Source organism: Rattus norvegicus, chromosome 17 (assembly GCF_021556685.1).
Source record: "Rattus norvegicus strain SHRSP/BbbUtx chromosome 17, alternate assembly SHRSP_T2T, whole genome shotgun sequence".
In the NCBI taxonomy this organism is placed as follows: domain Eukaryota; kingdom Metazoa; phylum Chordata; class Mammalia; order Rodentia; family Muridae; genus Rattus; species Rattus norvegicus.
Genome location: NC_141550.1, coordinates 23,291,821 through 23,315,012, shown reverse-complemented (window position 1 = coordinate 23,315,012; position 23,192 = coordinate 23,291,821). Strand labels below are relative to the sequence as shown.

The window sequence follows — 23,192 nt, the reverse complement described above, 5'->3', positions numbered from 1 at the left end:
TGGAAAAATCCCTCCCCGGAGTGTGTGTATCAGATTCCCTTAGTGTTTAATCCGTCTGGCACACGAATGTCCCTTTGAGCTGCAGAGGGCTGGCCTTGGGCTGGCTGGCTTATGCTCGGAAAGTGAAAGTAAGCTGTTATTTTCACCCGCACACTAATTCACATTCCTGGCCTTTGACATCATGAGATCACAGCTTGGTTGGATTGGAAGTCTGTTCCAATAGGTGCCATTTTTGTCTGGGACATTGACCCAGGGAACTTGTAACCTCTCTTGATAGACGAAACCCCACCAGTGCCTGGCAGGCAAGCATGTTCAATTCTTATTCGTAACCTGCAATTTAACTCATGTTTCCATAAGCTTGTGTCCCTTCAAAACTTACTCATGATGGAAAGTAGCCCATCTCATACAGTTTGTATCTAGAGCTGAGATGACAGGCTGGGCCACGACCTCTTGCCTAGACCTCTCTCTCTCTCTCTCTCTCTCTCTCTCTCTCCTTCCCTCTCTCCCTCTCCCTCCCTTCCCCATTCCTTTTCCCCTCCCTCCCTTCCTCCATGTCCATCTGTCTGTCTGTCTGTCTGTCTCTGTCTCTCTGTCTCTCTGTCTCTCTCTCTCTCTCTCTCTCTGTCTCTCTCTCTCTCTCTCTCTCTCTCTCTCTCTCCCAAAACAGCAACAGAGCATATCTCTTCTTTCCACACCCAGGGGACTCTGGTGCCCTCTACTCCCTTCTTCCTACTCTTCCCATCAATGGAGAAGACAAAGTACACTAAATTCCTGCCTTTGTCCCGGGGAGCCACATCTCCCCATTTCTATCTCTACTCTGCCTTAGCTCACTGCAGCTTCTCTCTACCCATGAGAGACCCTGAAGATCCTCATCTATCTTAGAGAATGCTTTCTTTATGTTCTTAATATTCTCACTCATTCTAAAAATGCACTTCTAAAATAACTAGGAATTTATTATCTCGTGATTGTATTGAACACTTTGCTAAGAGTAGGACCATTTCTTTCCAGGCAGGAACCTCTCCACGCCCTTTAAGAAACACCATCCTATTTACCCTCATGCACTCTGGTCAGCCTCAGTGTGGACTGCATTCACAGTGCATGAGGAGACCATATTGCCTAGTAGCTGTCATTGTTTTAGATTATGCCGAAAGCAAACCTCAGAGTAACCCTCTATACAAAGACGCATGTTTTAGTATAAAGCATGTATCAGGAGCTCTATTTATACATTTTATCTCAGGATGAAAGTCTATTAAAAATATCAAAAGTAAGTATAAGATGAAGGCATAAACTTTAATAACACAGTCATAGTGTGGGAGGCGCATTCTAAGAAATACATCCTTGGGCAGTGTCACCATCAAAGGAACCATGTGGAGAGTATACACAAACTAAGGTGGCTATGGTACTACTAGGGTATATATTATGATGGATCTCACTGCTTTGGTCCTGTCAATGGCATTAGTTTTATATGATTTTGTACAATCACATGGTTTGACCCTACGAAGATGGTACCATCTCGTGCCTGTTTTAAGGACACTGAGGCATATTGGAGCAGAAAAAAATGTCTCCACCATTATAAACCTACTGAGTAGCTTAGTCTAATTTGGAATCCATACCCAGAAGGTTCTCTGAGCATCTCTAGACTGAGGTCACTGCTGGAGTGACACCCAGCTCCAGTGTGGTAGAACATGGTCCATAAGAGTTTAAAAACAGATATGGTCGCCAGGAATTTGATCTCCTGCTGAGTGGTAAGAAAAGCCTCAGCGGTTATTACCAAAGTTTGACAGCTCATGAAAGAGTTGTCTGTGGGTCTTATTTGCCAATACTGCGTCTTGAAAACCAAGTGAAGTGGGTTAAAAAAAAAAAACAAACAAAAAGAGCCAAAATAAAGAATTCAGGGCTATAGATTCACTGAAACTAGAATTGACACCAAAGGACTCTGGGAAATGTAGCTAAAGAGAAAAGGTGCAAGGGTCTCGTGTAAATCTAGAAAGTTCCTGAACCAGGATGATTTGACTTGAATGGTTTGCTTTTCAGCCATGTGAGATCAATACACATTCACTAGAAAACTGTATGTCAAATCTTGAGTTTGAATTTCTTTTTCGCCTTGCATGGTCTGTTTTGTGAGTCTTACCAGAGGCAACAGCAGCTCTTATTAAAAGGACCCAATGATACTGGATCCTTCATGCCCACACTCAGGAGGTAGATCTCCAAGAATTTGGGACCAGCCTGGTCTATGTAGTGAGTTCCAGGACAGCTTACATAAAAAAATCATCCACATTTTTTTAACCAAGAGAGGAAAAGGAATGATGACATCCTGTATGCACTGTGCAGCTCGGCTGTGGTGACCTATAAGTGAGAGGGGTCAGTGCTTATCTCATTTAGGGTGTTTTCAATTTCCAGGGGGTAGATTGGGAAGGAAGAGAGATAACAACTCTATCAAAATTTATAGAATCTCATCAGTAACCAAATTTCATTCTTCCTATCAAGCCAATAAGAGTTCTAACAGTGTGGTAGTTTGAATGAGAATCCCTCATCCCACCTGACCCCATAAGTTCATATATTTGAATGCTAAGTCCCAAGTTGGGAAAGATAAGGAGGTGTGGTCTTTTTGGAGGAGGTATGTCACTGGGGGTAGACTTTGAGATTTCAAATGCTTATGACATTCCCAGTTCGTTCCCTGTCTGTCTGTCTTGTCTGTCTGTCTCACGCTTATGAGTCAGATGTAAGCTCTCAGCTAATGCTCCATATCCATGTCTACCTGCCTGCTATAATACTCCTCAGCACAATGGTTATGGTCTCGACTACCTTCTAGGACCATGAGCCCCCGATTTAATGCTTTCTTATATAAGTTGTCTTGGTCCCAGTGTCTTATCACAGTAATAGCAAAGTAACCAAGGCAAACACTGATAACTACAGTGACTCACCAGGTCATTCATGCTAACCAATCCTAACACTCAAGAGGTGAAGGCAGGAGGATTCCTGTGACTGTGATCTCTGCTTAGAATTGATAGTGCATTCTTGGCCAGCCTGAGCTACAGACTGAGACCTTATTTTATAAAACTAAATACAAAACAAGACTCAAATAACTGAAAGAGCATGAAGGCACACACCTGTGACCCCAGGACTGGGGTGGGACAAGAATTACATGGTTGAGGTAAGCTTGGGATATACAGGAAGAAGCAATTTCAAAGGTTAAATAAATGAAACTTTCAGCACTTTATGTTTTATATAAATATTTTCTCCTTTTGGGGAAGAGTGTGAACAGTTAATATTGTCAGTTGGTTAGATCAGGTAGGTTTTATTTTCATACATCTCTAGGTGTGTCTGTCAACACGTTTCTAAGGAGTATTAATTATGAATGTCTATTTCTTATGTATCAAAAGTGGCTAGCTCAAGGATCAATATTCCATAAGTCTCCCTTATAAAACTCTTATGTAATATAGTCTTTAAATCTTTCCCAACTTTTGTTTATATAAAGGCCTGGCTGCCTTCTTTGAACTTTGTGGTTCAGAGCAATCTCTTCTTCATCTCCTTTGTGCTGCTTTCCAAATTATCCAATCAGGAGTAGACTGTGAGGTTGAATTTAGCCAATGAAGAGTAGGCAAGCTCGACCTTGAGTTAGGAATAAATGACAGAGGCCACCTTGGCCATGTGTGCTGCTTGCTAGCCTAGTTTGGGTTGTGGCAATTCCTTTATACGAAAATAAATTGTCTGGCCAGGTTATTTCTTTCCTTCTGTTTGTGTGTTTCTTTGTGCCGATGAGAACATTCTGGTGTTTTGTGTGCCAACACTTAGAAGACCTGCTCTGAGTAAGGCCCCTGTATCCAGGAGTTCTCTGAAATCGTGAGCCACTTACACCATTTCTTTCTTCCATTGTTCTAGAACAGCGATAAGAAGAGCATCGAGGTAGTGATCACTTAATAACTACTTTCTTGAGCTGTGAGGAGATATCAGTCCTTCAAGGTCAGGCTAGCATGAGACAAAGAACTGAACTCCACCCTAAAACCTTAAAAAAGAAGCCATTAACACAGATGATTAGTCTTTTCATTAGTTTGAGCCTAGAGGAGAGGATCTCATTTTGGATCTGAAAGCTCTTTCAGAGTTTGTGTTTTTGTTTTCTTTTGTGTTTTGGCCATTAGGGATGTGTGTGTTTGCTAGTTTGTTTACAGATAGAGCTTTGCTATGTATATCCGTCTAGCCTTGAACTTACTTTGTGACCGAGCTGGGCTCAAATTTGTAGCAATCCTCCTACTTTAGTCTTTTGAGTGTCTACCCAAGTTTCTTAGTTAGGGTTTTAGTGCTGTGAACAGACACCATGACCAAGGCAAATCTTATAAGGACAACATTTAATTGGGCTATTTATAGATTCAGAGGTTCAGTCCACTATCAGAAAGGCAGGAGCATGGCAGCATCTAGGCAGGCATGGTGCAAGAGGAGCTGAAGTTCTATATCTTCATCTGAAGGCTGCTAGCAGAATACTGACTTCAGGCAGCCAGGTTGAGGGTCTTAAGCCCATGCCCACAGTGACACACCTACTCCAACAAGGCCAACATCCTAATAGTGCCACTCCCTGAGCCAAGCATAAACAAACCATCACATTCCATTCCCTGGCCCCCATAGGCTTGTTCAAACATATGAGTCAATGGGGGTCATACCTAAACATAGCATAACAAAATATACTTTTAGTCCAATTTCCAAAGCCCCCACAGTTGACAGTCGTCTCATCAGTGTTAAAAGCCCAAAGTTCAAGGCCTCTTCTGAGATTCATCCAACTCATCATTCAACTGTAATCCCCAAAGCAAGACAGGAAACCAGCTGGGCATACTCCGAACTCTGCGTCTCCATGTCTGATATCAAAGTGGTCTTCAAATCTCCAACTCCTCCTTCATTTTTGTGGACTGTAACAAACTTCTTTCTCCTGGGCTGGTTCCACTTCCTATTGGTAGCAGTATCCTTAGCAGATAGCCCAGCTCTGGCATCTTGAACATCTTGGGGTCTCCAAGGCAACTTCAATATTAGAGTTTCTTGTTTCATTGTCTGGGATCCACACATGATCTACTGGGCTTTGCCCTCTGGAGCACTCTAAGCTCAGGTTGATCTGCTCCATTACTGCTGCTGTTCTTGGTGGTCATCCCATGTTACTGGCATCTCCATTATGCCTGGGTCTTCTGCTGCAACTAGGCTTCACCAATAGCCTCTCTTCATGGTGTCAAACCTCAACTCCTTTTCATGCCTCTTCAATCCTGGGTCGTCAACTACAACTAAGACTGTACCTTCACCAATGGCCTCCCACAGTGCCAAGCCTCAGCTGTTCTCCATGATGCCTTCATGCCTTCAAAACCAGTACCACCTGGGTGACTCTTACACATTACCAACTACAGCTGCAGCATGAGGTATAACCTTGGCTATCTCTAGAACACAGCTTCTTTGTGCTCTCAGAAAATGCTTCCCAGAGATTTCACCTCAGTGATGTTGGTCTCTTTTTAATCACGGTTAATTTCTTAGGTCCAGCTAACCAGCATCAATTGTCCCAGTAGTCACTTCTATTCTGGACTCTAAAGCCAGAGCTACATGGCTGAAGCTGCCGATTTCTGCTGCTTGCAGGAGCTGGAACATGGCCCCCTTGTTCTAGTACATTATTGGTAGCTTTCTGTTTCCCAAGTCCTTCACTGCCTAATTGTGGCTGATTGACCTTGAACTCAGAGATCTGCATGCCTGTCTCTGGGGATTAAAGGTGTGTACCACCATGTCTAGCTCTAAATTTAGCTGGGTAGGATCTTGCCCCAAAGTCCCACTCCCTTAATTTGTTATCTCCTTGAACACAGGATTCCGCTCCATTTCACTTTCTGGTGCCCCTTTAATACTCGGACCGTATATTTTATATTTTTCCTTTCTCAGCTTGCTATGCTTGTTCAAAATGCTCTTCAGGAGACTGAACCAGAGAACAAAGTCTCTGCTTAGCATTTCTGAGACTTCCTTTGTCAATGCAGTTAATCTGAGTCTCTTCATTTTAGCCTCAGGCAGACTCTTCAGACAAGACCAAAAAAAGTAGTCATATTTTCCACCAAAACACCACATATTGAAATTCTCTGTAGGCCACATATTGAAATTCTCCACTGAAATCTTTTGGGTCAGGCTTCCACAATTAAAATCACCCTCGGCAACAAGGTCTTCCAAACTCCTACTAGGATGGCCCACTAAGCTCCACTTAAAGCATTCTACTGCTTTCCAAATCCGAAGTCCCAAAATCTACGTATTGCCAAAGAACAGCATGGTCAGGCCTATCACAGCAATACCCTAGTCCCTCGTACCAACTTCTGTCTTAGTTAGGGTTTTACTGCTGTGAACAGACACCATGACCAAAGCAATTCTTATAAAGAACAACATTTAATTAGGGATCGCTTACAGGTTCAGAGGTTCAGTCCACTATCAGAAAGGCAGGAACATGGCAGCATCTAGGCAGGCATGGTGCAAGAGGAGCTGAGAGTTCTACATCTTCATCTGAAGGCTGCTAGCAGAATACTGGTTTTAGGCAGCTAGGATGAGGGTCTTAAGCCCACGCCTACAGTGACGTGCCTACTCCAACTAGGCCACATCCCCTAATAGTGCCACTCTCTGAGCCACGCAAATATAAACAGTCACACCAAGCATATTTACTAAGAAACACTCTTTAGCATTTTATATTGGCTTTTAATTAGGCTCTAAACTATGAACCAACTCAGGATTTCAGAAAAGGACGGAGAATGGAGTTGTAACCAGCTGTGCAAATCCAACCAAGGGCAGTTGTTTCCAGTGACAACTTGAGTGACCTTGACTGAGGGGGTCTCTGATCTCATTTCCATGTGGCCAAGGATGCCCAACCATCCTTGGGAAACTGACAGTTCCATTAGTCAGTAAGTTAACGCAGCAAGACTGGATCTGCTTGGCATGTGTGCAGAAAATGATCTTTACCTTTCTTCACCTGAGGACCATACAGCACTTTGAGTCAGCAGTGAAACCCCAGATACAAAAGAATGGTTGTACTGGAGAAGAGATCTTGCTGTCAGCCCAAGAAATTTTACAGCATCTGTTCCAAGAGAACCTGTACATGGTGGCATTCCTTGCCTTCAAACTCCATATGAAAACTCTAGCATTTGCAGGTTCCACCTTCAGCCGCACTTTCTGAAAACAGTACCCCTTGATGTGATTGCTTTTCAGCTACCGTCATTCCACTCTGTCTCCCTGCAGACAGGCTTCTTAAAGAGACCTAAGCCTGGAAATGGCTTGTGACACATTACCTAATCCTATAAAGAACAAGTGTCTCTTGTGCATATTAAATAGTAGATGGATTGAATTCTTGGCTTGACTCTTTGACAAGGTCAAAATCTTTCCAAATATAAGAAGCTATCCCTTCCTTGAGCACATGAATGAAATTCTCAAATAGAACCCAAGAATGTCTTAGGAATTATACTTTGGTTTATTGACATAGTTTAGATAATTTGCATTATTTAAAAATGGCAGTACAGTACACAGTATTACCTGAGTACTGAGGGGGAAAACTGAACTTCTAGGACTATGCTATGCTGATTGCAGCCTTCACGAAGAAATTGGAAAGATCCTGTGCTAGCAATTTAACAGCACACCTGAAAGTCCTAGAACAAAAAGAAGCAAACACACCCAAGAGAAGTAGACAGGAGGAAATAGTCAAACTCAGGGCTGAAACCAATCAATTAGAAATAAAGAGAACAATCTAAAGAATCAACAAAACCAAAAGCTGTTTTTTTGAAAAAAAAATCAATGAAATAGATAAACCCTGGTCAAACTAACTAAAAGGCACAGAGACAGCAAGCAAATTAACAAAATCAGAAATGAGAAGGAAGACAAAACAACAGACACTGAGGAATTTATTAGGTCTTACTTCAAAATCCTGTATTCTGCAAAGCTGGAAAATCTACATAAAATGGAACATTTTCTAGACAGATACCACTTAACAATGTTAAATCAAGATCAGGTAATATCTAAACGATCCTATAATACCTTAGGAAATAGTAGCAGTCATTAAAAGTCTCCCAACCAAAAAAATAAAATAAAATACCTTGTGTTGATTTCCAGCATTTACTCCAGCAAGATAACCCTTCTTCGTACTATCCCAGATTTAGATTCGTTTCAACATCCTCACGACTGGTTTGGCACAGGAGGAAATATTAGTTTAATACACAGGATGCCAAAAGTGTTAATATTTGAAACGGATATTTTATAATCTTAACAATGACTTCGGCTATCATTCGTATGTCATTCTTGAACTGCACTCTATTGATGGAAAGGGGTGCCATGAAAAATGCCTCCTGTAATATGGTCCTTGTAGTACAGTGTAGGACACTAAGGAGGAAGGGGGCAGCCATTCTCCCATTGCCTTGCTCAGCACGGCTGTTTGTAATCAGGCAAAACGTCTGTCTTTAGACCAGGTTGTACACATTGTCATACTTAAGGGTTTATTGCTGTGAAGAGACACCATGACCATGACACCTCTTATAAAGAAAAGCATTTAATTGGGGCTTACAGTTTCAGAGATTTAGTTCATTCTTGTCATGGCAGGGAGCATAGCTGCACGCAGGCAGACATGGTGCTGGAGAAAGAGCTTAGAGTTCTACATCTTGATCCAAAGGCAGCAAAAGGAGATTGTGTGCCACACTGGGTGTAGCTTGAGCAGTTGATCCCTTAAAACCTACCCCCACAGTGACACACTTCCTCCAACAAGGCTATACCTACTCTAAAAAGGCCACACCTCCTAGTAGTGTCACTCCCTGTGAGCCAAGAATTCAAACACAGGAGTGTTTGGGAGCCATTCCTATTCAAACTACCACAGCATCCTAAGGCTTCCCCATGAACATGGGGAGGATGACAGAGGAAGCTTAGGAATTTGAGGATAGCCTTAGCTATGTAGGTAAGGAATGGCTTCAGAAGAAGACGGTGATACTACCCCAAACACAGAGATGACCATGTTTCTGGGCTTTCAAAGCAAAGCACCAGCTCCTAGAATATAATTACTTTACAGGAGTAATATGCTGGTTCTGCCCCAACTCTTCCAGCCATTCTCTCTCATTCAGTTTCTATAGCACATTCAGCAATCTTTTATGGATTAATATTTTGTCTAATGAAATATGATTTCACCACATTGTTTTGGTTGTTTTTTCATTACCATGAGAAAGCACCATGGCCAAGGCAAATTATAGAAAAAGGCATTTAATGGGCACTGACAGTTTCAGAGGGTGAGTCCCTGACCATCATGGTAGGGAACATGGCAGCCGGGAGGTATGCTGTTGGAGCAGTAACTGAGAGCTTACATCTGACCAACAAGCATGAGGCAAAGAGAGCTTGCCGGGACTGGCATGGGCTTTTGGAACCTCGACACCCACCCATAATGATATACTTCCTCCAACAAAGTCATACCACCTAATCTTCCTTAACCGGGGAGCTATCATTTAAATATGTGAGCCTATGTGGGAGGGGGACATTCTCTTTCAAACCACCAAACACAGTTAATTTATAGTGAAGAATTCCCTGAGTTTTAATCTGGCAGCCATCATAATATTGTAAATCTGAAAATCAAAGCAAGCAAAAGAATCAGTATACTTTTCCAGCCTTTTCCATTTGTGTGTGTGTGTGTGTGTGTGTGTGTGTGTGTGTGACAGAGACAGAGAGGGAGAGAGAGAGAGAGAGAGAGAGAGAGAGAGAGAGAGAGAGAGAGAGCTAGTATCTCCAGCCAGCTTGTTCTATGGAACCTCTGTGCTCTCTAAGACTGATACCACAGGGACTGTCAAGCCACCATGCATTTTATAGTTAACACGGGTTCTGGGATCCGAACTCTGGACCTATAAACACCAGTCAGAATTACTATACTCATAAGAAGTCATTTATTAATAAAAGCTCAAATAATAGTGAGCTCAAGTTATTGGCTCTTAAAGACAAAGAGGAATTTGCCAGTGCTTGAAGCAAAGCAATAAAGTTATGTTTATTTCGGCTGACTGAAGAGGGAGCATTATAGCTTATCTTGGGCTTTTTAATCTGGTTCCAGAGAAAATCTAATCTTCTTGAAACTGGAAGGAGAGACTTTTGTTTATAAGAAATGTACGTAGAGTAGAAGATTGAAGAATTGGGACATTTGATTTAGAAAGAAAGACTGAAAGCATTTCTCATACAAAAGTGCTCATTCCTTCTAGCTTTGAAATGTGTAACAGCAGGTCAAGCACCTTGATTTTAATGAAATCAGTGGATGTATGGAGAATGTGCTCAAAGTGCAATTGAGAGAGATGGCTTGCAACATAGCCATGAGGTCCTCAGTGTGGCATTAAGCACCCACATAAAACTTTGGTGTGGCTGCATGTGCCAGTAATCCCAGAACTGGGGAGGCAGAGACAGGAGACTCCCTGGGGCTTGCTGGGCAGCAAGTCTAGCTGAATCAATGAACTCCAGGTTCAGTGAGAGACCTTGCTTTAATACTAAGAAGGAGAGTAATTGAGGAGCACACACACATCTCCAGATGTGCTAATATGAATGCACGCAGACACAAATTCACACACACAGAAGTTTGGTGCTGGAATGCCTCTGGCAGGGTTAGAGTTGACCTTTGATCTCTGCAAAGGTCCTTCTACAGTTTATACTATCACAACTCTGATCTAGACTCTGGTCAGGCAGTCAATAGGTCTTTCTTACTGCTACCAGCAATGTAAACAGCTCCATTCTACCCTCGAAGCTGCAGGCTCTCCGGAGAGCTGCTGGGAATTTGGGGGAGAAAATCGAGAGAGACTCATAGTTCCCCTTAGTTTATTCTGCGTTCTGTCCTATTCTCAGAGAGAAACCCAATTTGTGATGGTAACACGGCTTCCTTTCTGATCGGTTTGTGCCAGTTTATGTTGACAGTGACTCGCCTTTCCCCCCAGGGACTTTCTAAGAATAACCTCTTAACTTCCCCTGAAGAATAAGGCCTAAGAAATAAATATCCCTTATTGATAAACAAAAGAGGAAGCCAAACCCTACCGAAAAAAGAAAGGCTTTGCCTAGAGCCCTTCTAGCAACTTGCCAACTTCAACTGAGAAACCAAGCCGACTGCAGTGTTCATTATTCTTTGAGTACAAAATAGTAGTGACTAACTGACCTATAGAAGCTAGAACCACCCTATCTCCAAGTTCCCCCTCCTCTTTTCAGTGTGTTGGGGATTCTCAGGTACCGCCACGCTGTTCTGAATTTTCAAAGAACCTCCAGTGATCTGACCTCCCGGCATTTCTTCCCTTCCCAGGAATGATAGCCACACTTAACTACCTAAAACAAACAAGTGGACACGACCAGCACAGCTGAGATCTTGAAGGAACCTACTCATCTTATAGGCCTCCGATGACGTAGCTCTGAGGTAAGGAAACAGTGGGGTATTTAACTTCAGCAGGGGTAGACTACGAGAGACACTTTTCCCGAGTATCATGTCTGTGTGCAGCAGGACTCCAGGGAACAGGCCTTCAAAGTTGCCAACCATCTTCATGATCATGTAATCAACAAGGCACTGGGATGGAGACCATTCACCCTTCAGGTTGCTGACCTCACTATGATTTACATCACTAGAGATGCTTCAGAACCCGAAGGAGGAAGGCAATACTTTAAGCAGGAGGCAGAGAAATTAGAAGACCAGAGAAGGGAATGGGTGAGAATCAGGGTGGGAGGTTGGGTGTTCTAAACAAAGATGGCAACACAAAGGCTAGCTGTGGATAAATGGCACCAGAGCATTGCTTCAATGGGCACAAGATTTCAGATTCCTTTACTCATGTGTTTTCCCTGCTTCAGAAGGGTGGGGAAACCCACTCAGCTCGAGTAAGTCCATCTCTGCTACAGAAGGCTTTGGGACCATGGTTGGGGATGGTCTTAGCAGTGACCAGCTTTAGGTAGAGTCTGTTTACTTCTTGGAGGGCAATGCATGAAGAGAGGAGGAGAAGGTGCATGCTCAGAGTTCCACAGTTGAATCTACAGAAGGGGGGGCATTCTAAGAGTGAATCAATCAATGTAAGTCTTGAAAGAGTGAAGGTGAAAAGGCCTTAGCCTTGTTAGGCAGGGTGATTCATGGACCTAATCACGGTGCATGGCACACTAAGGCAGGAGGAGGTGAATTGTATGATAACTGACTTGTTAGTGAGTCCACCCCTCCGGTCTCTGTGGAAAGCAGAGTCATTGTTGTGCCGCAATAGTTACAGGTGGCCGGGGCTGAAGCCCAGCTCACCAAGGACACTTTAGTCTTTATCCTAGAGTCTGGTCTCCCTGGCTTCCACCGCTCTCGCCTCCCCCGTGTCACCCAGCCATTTCTGCAGCTGTTGTTGGTAAGGGGGATGATAAACACACGCATAGTTGAAGAATGACTAGATCACGTAGTTCTGCATTCGTGCCGCTGCTCTGTAAACTGGGCTGGAGTATTGAGAAACAGCCACGAGCCGCAGGACACATCTTTGCCCTTGGTTCGTATATATTGATATATTTTCCCAAGCTCCTCCTTGGTGGTCCCAGGACAGTAGTCCTTTCACAGGGCTGCCCATGGCTGAGCTAGCCTGCCAAGCCAATGACTCCTCCCTCTCTGCTTTCTCCCTTGGATTCCCACCCTAGGGGTAGGGGTGGGGGTGAGAGTGGGGGAGTTTGCCTTTCTTTTGTCTAAGGTGAAAAGTCAGGGTTTCCACATCTCAAAGGAGAACTTATTACGTGGTGAAAACAAGTTAATCCTGCTCTTCGCCTCCATTGATAAATCTTTTTACTTTTAAAAGATGGCGTCTCATAGATATCAGGCTAACCTCAGACACGCTGTGTTTAGTATTGATCCTCCGGCCTTCCCAATCTCCGCTGGTCTGTGCCACCAAGCCATTCTTCAATCTCATGCTTCTTTCGCCTGTCAGTGTTTCTTCTAGGAAAAGACAGACTGAGTGGAAGACACAATGCCATAGGCTCCATGCTCTCAAAACCTCCAGAAACCTCAACAAAACAACTGTTTCCTCCTCTTGCTTTACTTGGGCTGTGTCATGTCTCTTACTATGTGCACATCTGCATTGGTCCTGGTTTGCAATGAGGGTTTCTTCTCTCATTGGACTAGGCAAGCTGTGCCTGATGAATTTACTTCAAGGTCATTAACTAGAGAAAGACAGAGTCCCATTTTTCACAAATAGCAGTGGGCACGTCTTTCTTTCCTCCCTAACATCAGGTTGATTGGTTTCTTGCGGCCTTCTCCACTGTCCTTGGCTTACACAGCCCCTAGAAATATGTGACCAAGGTTCAGAGCCAAAAAAGTGAGACTACAGAGGATTCTCTGTGTTCAAGAAAGAATAGCTGGGAGCTGCCCTGGGAGGTCCTCTTCCTGTTACTGGCTTCATTCTGGTCATACTTCAATGCACACTCCCTCAAGGGGGCAAAGAACACTGTTCATCCCATACACACATTGGATTGGTTTAACTCCTCCTAGTCCCTTGTAACTGCCTGCTCTCTTTTCCCTTCTCTCCAGGTTCAACTAATTGCTTCTCTCTGGACCCCGAAACCATTGGCCTGTGCATGCCTGAGCCTGCCTCCTCCAGCAGCAGCAAGGTCTAGGGAGTGTTGGTCACTAGGCTCTATTTCTTTTTATAGATTATTAGCAGATCTTCAAAGCAACCATGGGCTTTGTGTTAGCCAATGGGAAGAAGAAGAGTGTGTCTTTTTAACTGTTGCCTCGTTAACCTGGTTCCTTGAAGGTAAACAAGGATAAAGTAGAGATATGTTAGGACCCTTGTAATATTGAGAATCACATAGGTATATGATTACCTACATCCATATTTTTGCATATTTAAACCTAGTAGATGTATTTTTGTTGTTTGATCTGACTTTTTCTTTTTTTTAAATTTTTTGAGATAGTCCTTAGGCTAACCTCAAAATTGCTAGATAGTTGAGGAATGTTTCAAATTTCTGATGCTAGTATTCTAAGTGAGAGCCACCATACCCAGACCTAACAGATACATTCTTGAAAATTATATTTATATATATACACATATATATATACACACACATACATACACACACATATATATGTAAATGTATACACACACATATTAAAAAACAGGGTTGTAAATAAATAGTGCCTCTCTCTGCTTAGCTTTTACCAAAACAAGTCCATACCAAGGGATCGAGTTTGCTTATGGAGAGGGCAGTCTAGATCGTGACAAATGCCATACACACGCACACACAATGAGTGCCTCGGAGGCCAAGGCTTGTGACCGTATCTCTGCCGACTCCCTCATAATGTTCATTACACGGTCCCACCCTGGGCTGAACTCCATGCTCCCTTTCCAGCTGGCAGAGTTCATCCTGTTAGTAGTGACTCAGTATGACTTCATTTATTTCAAGGCTTTGAGTCAATAGCAAGACCCACATTCCCCAAGGCATTATTTGCACAACTGGAGGCAGAAATGAACACCCAGTAACACGGAGGGCACCTGTATCCTTAGAGAATCACCTGGTCTGGGCTTGCTCTTTGGGTAACACCTCTATCCACCCAAACAGCCTCCTTTCCACACGGGCCAGGATGAACAAACAAGAATCTGAAGTGCTCTGTGTTCTTTTGTGTGTGACTGGGTCTTTCCTCTCTAGAACTTTCCGAGTTGCCCGCACAAAGGGCCCTTCCCTATCCAGAGTTGCTATACCCCTTTCTCATGGTGCCACTTAGCCAAATGCTACGATGAGAAAACTGTGGGCTCTTTTGTCTGTGTTCTTTGTTTCAGAGCAAAACCAAACTGTTGTATTGAGAGCCAGTTGCAAGAGTCCCTCTCAGCATGAAGCCCAGGAACCAGCTTAGAACTGAAGTCATTGTTTGCTCTGAGCGTCACTGAAACACTTCAAGTTTGCACGTATTCTCATCTCAAAGTTTTACGGGAGTAATAAAGGTGGTTTATTACCACAGATATGCTTTCAGACTGATAATATGGCCCCTGATCCATCTGACCCTGTGGACGGGGAGTGTCCCTACATCTGTTCTGTAGGGTCACCCAGGCTGTGCCCTTAGATTCTTACTCAGACTTGGAAACGATGCCCCAGTCACGAGTCACACATCAGCCCTTGGTACAAGGTTAATGCAGCGGGGATCACAAACTCTGGGTCCTTCCAACAGGCAAGGGTGTGACATTATGGCTAAACCTCACTTTATTGCAGCCGTCTACAGTGCTTCCTGCTCTCCAGGAGGATGAATGCCTGGGAGTTCCCCCTGAAAAGTTCCGTGATCCATGCCTCAGTCCATGTGCCCCTTGAGCCCGCTGTGTTTAAAGAACCATCCTCCAAGTAGGTAGCGCTGAGCTGAGCACGGCCCATTGCAGCATAGGGAGAACCACAGCACATCTGTCCAGACGGGCAGACCCCATGCTTCCCGAACATCAAATGCCAGCGAGAATGTAGAAGACAAAGGGGTCTTTGTGCATGGTTGGATGGAAGGAAACGGGTGTCGCCATTGTGAAAAAAAATGGTATGCAGATGCTTCAAAAAATTGAAAACAGAGTTAGCATATGATAGAGTAATCCTACTACTGGATATCTGTCCAAAGGAAGTGAACTTAGCATGTCAAAAGTTATCTGTATCCTCCTTGTCCCTGCTGCACTGTTGGCAACAGAAAGATCTGGAAACAACTGGTATATTTGCTGATAAATGACGTGACGAGGAATACACACATACATACAACGCATACTCACCCAGACTATTACTCAGCCTTAAATAGTTCCTCAGTCACCTGTGACAACATAGGCAAAACCAGGGAGTGTTACACTGGGTCATATAAGCCAGTGGCAATAAAACAAAGAGTCCCACAATGCCGTTTTAGATGTAGCACCTAAAAACACGGAGTAGATGGGGCTTGTAAGGGAGGAGGGGATTAAGTCTCAAAGGACACAAAGCTGTAGACAAGATGAATAAGTTCAAGGGATTTCTTTTGTATATCATGGTGGCTATGGTTAGCAGTAAAGGAATATAGTCCTAAAAGTCGCTGAGAGAGTTGATGTTAAGAGTCCTATGGACAAAAGGATCAGTATACTAGCTCAAGGTAATGGGTACAGTATTTGATTGAACTAGTAACTTGATTGAACTGTTCTTTCAAAGCACCATATGCTATACCACGAACATACACTACATACTTCTTTCTCACTGGGAAGATAGATGAAACAGTTGGCTGCAAACCCAGCAACCAACACCAGCAGCTGGGACAGATGTGAGGAGGGAATAATAGTAACAGGTGTTATTATGACAAGTTAATGGTTTGCTTGTATTTGTGTTCATCTCTATGAACCGGGAGCTGAGACATTCTTTGGAGTCAAGCAAGGTTGCTCAAAACTAAGCCTTGTTTGTCCTAATCTAGTGATGCAAGGGGCCCATGGGGAAGGTGTTGACTTTGCTGATGTACCCCATCGAAGAAAATGGGAACTAGAGGTCAGAAGTACAAATCCCACCTCCACCTGTGTCAACAGGAAGGTCCCACAATTCCTACTTTATAATGTTTTAGCCCTAAGACATACCAACAGATATATATTCTGTATTCATGCAATACTGTCATGAATTCAAAATGTCAACCAACACACGAGATGTGAAAGCGGAAGACGCATCTTAGCCACCTAAATTCTGCATATGTAAATAGAGATGAGGAAATCCATCAAGAAGTCCAAGAAAGAAATGGGTCTTCCCCATGCCTCCAGTTGCATATGTAGCAGAGGATGGCCTTGTTGGGCACCAATAGGAGAAGAAGCCCTTGGTCCTGCCGAGGCTCCACCCCACAGTGTAGGGGAATGTCAGGGTGGGGAGGCGGGAAGGGGTGGTTGGGTGGGGGAACACTCTCATACAAGAAAGGGGAGGGGAGATGGGATAGGGAGTTTATGGACTGGAAACTGGGAAAGGGGATAACATTTGAAATGTAAATAAAAATATCCAATTAAAAATAAAAACACCAGTGCAAAGCATTGGTTACCTATATGTTAACTGTTAAAAAAGAAAGAAAGGGGTCTTCATTCATGAAAATGCTAATGTCACAGATACTTCTTTTTCTTGAAGCATGATGCAATTTTGTTATCATTGATGTTCTACTTAAGCAGCATTCATCCCGTGCTAGTCCAAGTTATCACACACTGTCTTCTTGTAACCAGGATACAAACACTTATGCTGTGGCCACAATTGAGAATTGTGAAGAATTGAGACTTTAAGGTGGTCTTTATTCAGAGAACTTTGATCTGAGACGTCGGTGGATTAACACCCCATGCGAAGTCTATCACAACCTCATCTCCAACTCTCCAGGCAGCTGATTATTCAGGGAAGGGTAAATGAAGACAGTCATTCGGGAGTTCGGTCTTGCCCCTCTGGCTAGGTGGCCAAGCATTCCTAAGGTGGGTGTTATCTGTTGCTCTCATCCTCCTCCTTTAACCTGGGTGTCTTGGCTTGGACACTTCTAGGAAGTACGATCTGTCCTGTGACTGGAGAGTAACTCAGAACGACTAAACTGTTAACTGTGATGTGCTGAGGTTTTGGTAACATGTGCATGCACGTTCCTCTTGCAACATGGAAAATAAATGGTCCTTATCATATGCGATATAAAAGCTCCCCCCCCGCCCCCATCAACCTTTCCTAATTTAAAACAAGTCTTTGAGAACAAGGATCGATTGAATGCTTAGGTTACAGGGTCTGATTGGCTAACTTGTTAAAATCTTGCCAAATGCCAGCTTGCCAGGCCTCATTGAACGTGAAGATCTTGCCTTGTCTAGAGGTCTCTCATGCTGCACAGACACTAAGTACATGGTACTGGGAGGCGCCAAGAGTGGGCTCCTATTTTTTCCCTTGGGAAAACAAAGTCATAACCATCACTAGACATGCAAGGGGAACCGGTCAGGGTAACGGCCATTGGCAGAGCACAATGAGTGTGTACCGGAAGGAGGGGCTGAAGGGCTTAGAGAGAAGCTCAATAAAGTGCAAAGATGAATAGTTAAGTCTGAATATGTGGCTGTAGGATCTGGGAAACCCTTAATGTCAGGACGGAAGATAGACTCATTGCAGAGGCTCTGACTTAAACAAGCGCACGCATCACCACAGAACAAGGAAGTTCTGAGACTCTGGCAGGAACCTAAATGTGGATCATTTGGGTCTGCAGACTAGAGCAGTGGCAAGGCCCAGAGGGAGCTAGTGGAGGGCAAGGATACTTCCTGTCATCTCTGGCCCTGACACCTACAACGGAAGCTGCCAGAAGAGCCTGTGCCTCTGCTGACACCACTCAGACCTTGGCAGTGACTGAAACACCTCAGAAGGTTTTGTGGAACCAATGTGAGCTGAGCTAAGAATGGCTACTTGTGTAGAGAATGAGAGGGTGGATGACTAGAGTCTCCATTGTACTAAAGGTCAACATTCATGAGTGAGAGGAAAAAAAAAAAAAAGAGGAGGCATTTGGGGACAAGGAAGTGGTAAGGGAAGACATTACCGGGGATGCTGCCAGCTAGGCTGCAGAAAGCAGGATTCCTGAGGCGGTGAGGAGAAGGGGCATCTGTATTTAGATCTTCAGGGGGAGGGTGGAAAAGGAGCACAGGAAGAAGATACAGAGAGGGGCAGGGACTAGTCCTGAGGGGCGACAGCATATGCTTGGGGTCCTCAATACCAGCACTTGTGGCATTGATAAAAACAACTGAACTTTCCCCATCACAGTGTTGGCCCATCTTAGTTTTGGGAATTAGAACAGATAAGGGAAGAGTCTATCTTGGGTGTCAAAGCTGGTGCTATGTAACCTTGCTGGTTCCTGATGAACTTCTCAGGCCCAGGGGGAGAAGAATGCAGCTCGCTGTGCCGTGATTCCATCTGCCTTTCCATCTACCTGCTTCATCCTCTGTCCTCTGCTTGTGGCTTCCATGTTCTCTTTGGCTTCTGTGGGTAGCCAGCCAGTGCAAGCCTCCAGCAGGAGCAGAGAGAGACCGGAAGGAAAGAAGCTAGGGATTTCCTCTCTGCCTTGTGCCCTCTTCTCTCTTTCCAATTATACTGTGGTGTGTGTGTGTGTGTGTGTGTGTGTGTGTGTGTGTGTGTGTGTGTGACAGAGGGGACGCTGGTTAGAGACTATACTCAGCACCCGGCATACAGTGAGCAACATCTCCTACTTCCTTCACCATTTTTGAGACAATGTCTTTACACAGTGCAGGCTGGACTTAGAATCGCCATCCTCTTGCTTCTGCCTCCTGAGAGCTGGGATGGCAGGTTTGTGTCTGGCTGGATCTCACCTGAGTCAGTTGCTATAACTGCCCAGCCCTCACTTGTCTTAAGTACTGACAATCCTCTTCCCATTCTTGCCTAGGTTAGAAGCAGCTTCCATTAGTTGCTAACCCCTGGGTGCCCTAACACCCCTATCTCCCCACCTTAACTGTCTACAGAAAATCCGATTCCCTGCAGGGTCTGTGTAGGTGATGCCATTATGCAGGTGAAGGTAGGTACACGATAGAACAAGGCCTGTCATTGATGAGAAGGAAGGATGGGCAGGAGAAAAGTTTTAGAAAGGCAGAGGAGGCTGGAGCAAGGAGGAGGAAGCAGGGAGAACATGGCAGCGGATGTTAAGATTCCTCTCTGCACATAATACAGGTTGTTACGACTATTCTTAAGGGACAGATGTGCCCAGGATTTTGTGATGGCTAGATGGACAAATTACATCTTCTCAGTTGGATCAGAGGATCAGAGGTGGCTGTGTGCACCAGGCCCATCACAGAATTGGGATGTGTATGCATGGTGTGGTGGAAACCAGCCAAGAGAGCTGGGAGTGAAGGTGGGCGGCCTGACAGGGTGCCATGTTGGAATGGCTCCCAGACAAGGGGTCAGCGTGGAGCCGCTGAGATAAATTAGCGCTAGTTCCAGTGGCTCGCTGGAGCCAGAACTTGCGAGAGAGCATGACTGCCAGGGTACGAGCTGAACTGGTCTGCCCTTTTTTATTTTTACCCCAGCAGGTCTAGAGTACTAACAGTTTGCCACATGCTACTCTGCACAGGCTCATCGGATCCTTCTCACACTTTATGCTTTTCTGATAAGACTGAGGCACGGAAAAGTTAAGATGCTTATCCAGAGTCACACAGGAAATGCCAGAATTGAGACTCGGAGCTAGGCAGAGCATCTAACTACTGGTTCAACCTGTCCCTCCCTAACCTGAGGTCATGCTCCTGAAGCAACAGGAAGAAGAGTACAAGACCCGAGATCCCTAAACGCACACCAGGTCAATATGCTAAGCTCATTTGTAGGAGAGACTCGGATCTGGTTAATCTAATGTTATGCACATTTCTAGCAGGTTATCATTTTCATATTTCCAGTAGTTCCCAGACTGAACTTCTCAACAGAAACAACTAAGGAGGTTTATGGTATATGAGTGTCCAGGCAGTAACCCCATAATGGTAGAGCCACAGCTCGGGGGATGTGATCCAGGTACACATAATCCCTAGGGGATTTTATCTTACTGCCACAATTGCGAACCACTGTTCTAGTTCACAGTGGCAATTGCTAGAAGGTAGAGATGACAGATGGATATGTCTGGGCCTATAAGCAGAGTCCTGGCCATATACAAGGAGGATAAAGAGAGGAGCTTGCAGAGTTTATGTAAGATCTGAAAATGACATTAAATAAAGTAGCCATGATCAGGGATCATTTAATGCTTGGGCAAACCACTGCTAGGTCTGTGGACGCCTTACCATTAATTATTACACTGTAGCCATTGTCCTGAGTCACTAAAATAAATAGAATGATTGTCCATGTGCTTTACTGAGGTAAAGGAAACATATGTCCTTTACACAGTTTGTTTTTCCTGGAAGATTACATCATTCAAGTTATTCCCCCACACCCACCTTTTAAAAAAAAACAGTGTCTTACTGTGGAATCCAGGCTGGCCTTGAACTTCCCACTACTCCTACCTCTGTTTTCTGGGTACTAGATACAATGATGGATTTTCAGATGACAGCAAATATTTGTAAAACACTTGCACCTGGCAACCTTCTGCAGAACTGAAGTTTCTTCACCCCTGATTCATGGACTCAGATGACATTTTCATCCTTTCCAGACAGATGGGAGCTTCTCAGGTCATGACAGTGGGAGAGGATGAGCCAGTGGCTTGTCGTCTTGGGAGAGCTCCCCAGCACCGTTAAGGAAGGCGTGGCGGATGTGAGTATGGGCCGTGAACTCCCTGTTGTTATTGTTGGGTTTTCCTTTTGGCCTGGGATGGACTGCTCCAGACAGCAGACCAAACAACTTTTCTTTCCCTCTTGTGTTTCTCTAGCTCAGTCTTCTTGTTTATATGCTTGCTAAGCAAGCTGATGGTGTGAGGTGAAAATGGCTGACAGACCGCCATGGAGGGCTGCTCACCACTCCATCTACTATGAGCTCAGAACAAAGGGCATCACACAACGGGAAATTGAACAGTCATGTCTGATACCAATAAAGATATTGCTTTATCCTCGTCCCCAAGAACTTCTACTCCTGCAAATGCCTTTTCTCCTGTACTCCTGCGGACTCCTTACCTTTGAGAACAAAGACATTGGCTGGGTCTACAATGGGGTCAGGGGTGGGCATTGAGGAGGAATCGGGAGTCTGTGCTTTGTGGAAGGCTTCAGTAAGTTCTGAGTGACAGACCAGCTGAGCCTGGTTTCGAACCTTGTTTTTTTGTGAGTATCTGGGACCAGATCATACAAGAAAAGTTCTCAGACACCAGAGGTAGCCAGTCTTGGAGTCCTCTGACTCCTCCTGCTTGATGTAGTAGTGAGGCCTCTGGAAACAGTCTTTAGGGTCAAGTCATCATCTAAGAGAATCAGGCTTTTAGATTTCAGGAGTAGTAAGTGGGAAATAATTAAAGCAGCCTTCTTTCAGCCTTCTTCAGACCCCCAGACCTCACGATGCAGCGAGTAAATAAAGGAACCAGTTGTAAAGCTGAACACCTTGATTTGTCCTTCATGATGGCATCCCTCAGTGGCTACCCCTCAGAATCCAAAGAATAGCATTTCCTTCTGGAAAATAATGGCCAAGGGATGAGAGACATACCTGAAGCTTTTACCTGAGTGGCCCAGTCTGCTTAGTTAGCCAAAATATGTCTACTTTCTTGCCTAAGGTGCTATTGATAAAAAATCAGCTGCTCTTGCTAATATTTATTAGTTGCTATTACATACGTAACTGGAATTGTTCTGAGTGCCTCTTGAGTTTATCTTTACAGAGGCCTTTCAGGGGCTGCCAGGATGCTCTGCTGACCAGAAAACTTGAATTTTAGAGAGACTGCATCTTCTAAGTATGAGATGCATCAGCGTTGGGATTGGACCAAGGTGCCTGAGCTCATGACCTCGATCTTTCTCTTTGCTATCAGAACTTTGGGGAAACAGGCACACTGTCCCCTCCTTCCTGTCTTCATAGTGCACGGCTGAAGGAAGACCAAGGGTCTGAGCCTTCAGTTCCTTTAGAGGAGGATTCTCCCCACCCTCTCTTCCCATGCTCAAGTCTCTTAAGATTTCTCTGGGAGATCCACCAACCTCTGCCTCCCAAGTGCCAAGATTAAAGGCCTGTACCACCACTGTTCCTCAAGAGTTCTCTATTCATGGAAAACCATACAATGTTAGAGACCAAAAACAAAAAAAGGGGGGGGGGGAGGAAATGGTGACACACAATGCATTCAAGAACCAGAAGACTCAATACTGGTAAAGTCCACAACATTTCTCCCAAGCAAGATCCTAATGCAATCTTTTGGTAGAAATTGAAAGACGTTTTTACTTCACATGCAAATATAAACAAACCCAGACTAACAAAACCAAAACGCAACAAGCTAAAAGCAAGACACTTTACAGAAAAGCTCAGAGGAATGCTATGACTTAGTGTCAGGACTCACAAAGTCATACTCTTCACAAGTGTAGACCCTTATAGACAAGGGGGTCAATACAACAGGGTTGTCACCCACATATACATGAATAACTGACTTGACAAAGAAGCAAAGAAAACCAAGTGGAGGGACAGTCCTTTCAACCAATGCTGTCAGAACAATAGACTACCCACATAGGAAGAGATGGACCTTAGTCCATGTCTTCCATCAAATAAATAGCAAGCGATAAGTGTAAAGTTTAAACTATAATCTATGGGAGAAAATGTCTGTGACTTTATATTAGACAAAGGGTATTTGCATCAAATACACAACCCATAAAATAATGAATAGATTTTCA

At 44.2% G+C, this 23,192-nt stretch overlaps 1 protein-coding gene and 1 long non-coding RNA gene across 6 annotated transcripts in view; one reads left to right on the top strand and one right to left on the bottom strand.

Moving 5' to 3' along the window:
* Nedd9 (neural precursor cell expressed, developmentally down-regulated 9) overlaps positions 1-23,192 on the bottom strand; it is a 179,050-nt gene that overhangs the window by 78,635 nt on the left and 77,223 nt on the right. The window contains exon 3 of one of the 4 annotated variants that reach the window (XM_087590011.1): positions 12,801-12,910. The exons of the other annotated variants lie outside the window; for them this stretch is intronic. Within the exon in view, the coding sequence (XP_087446137.1) occupies positions 12,801-12,910 (110 nt within the window). The remainder of the gene's footprint in view (positions 1-12,800; positions 12,911-23,192) is intronic. 4 annotated transcript variants of the gene reach the window in all.
* LOC102548345 (uncharacterized) overlaps positions 1-23,192 on the top strand; it is a 34,340-nt gene that overhangs the window by 6,427 nt on the left and 4,721 nt on the right. Inside the window, exons 6-11 of one of the 2 annotated variants that reach the window (XR_015641226.1) lie at positions 11,276-11,386; positions 13,502-13,727; positions 14,751-15,484; positions 17,145-17,381; positions 21,059-21,159; positions 21,275-22,307. This is a non-coding gene — a long non-coding RNA (uncharacterized LOC102548345). Of the gene's footprint in view, positions 1-11,275; positions 11,387-13,501; positions 13,728-14,750; positions 15,485-17,144; positions 17,382-21,058; positions 21,160-21,274; positions 22,308-23,192 lie in introns of those variants that run through there. The other variant, XR_015641227.1, reaches the window with a different exon arrangement.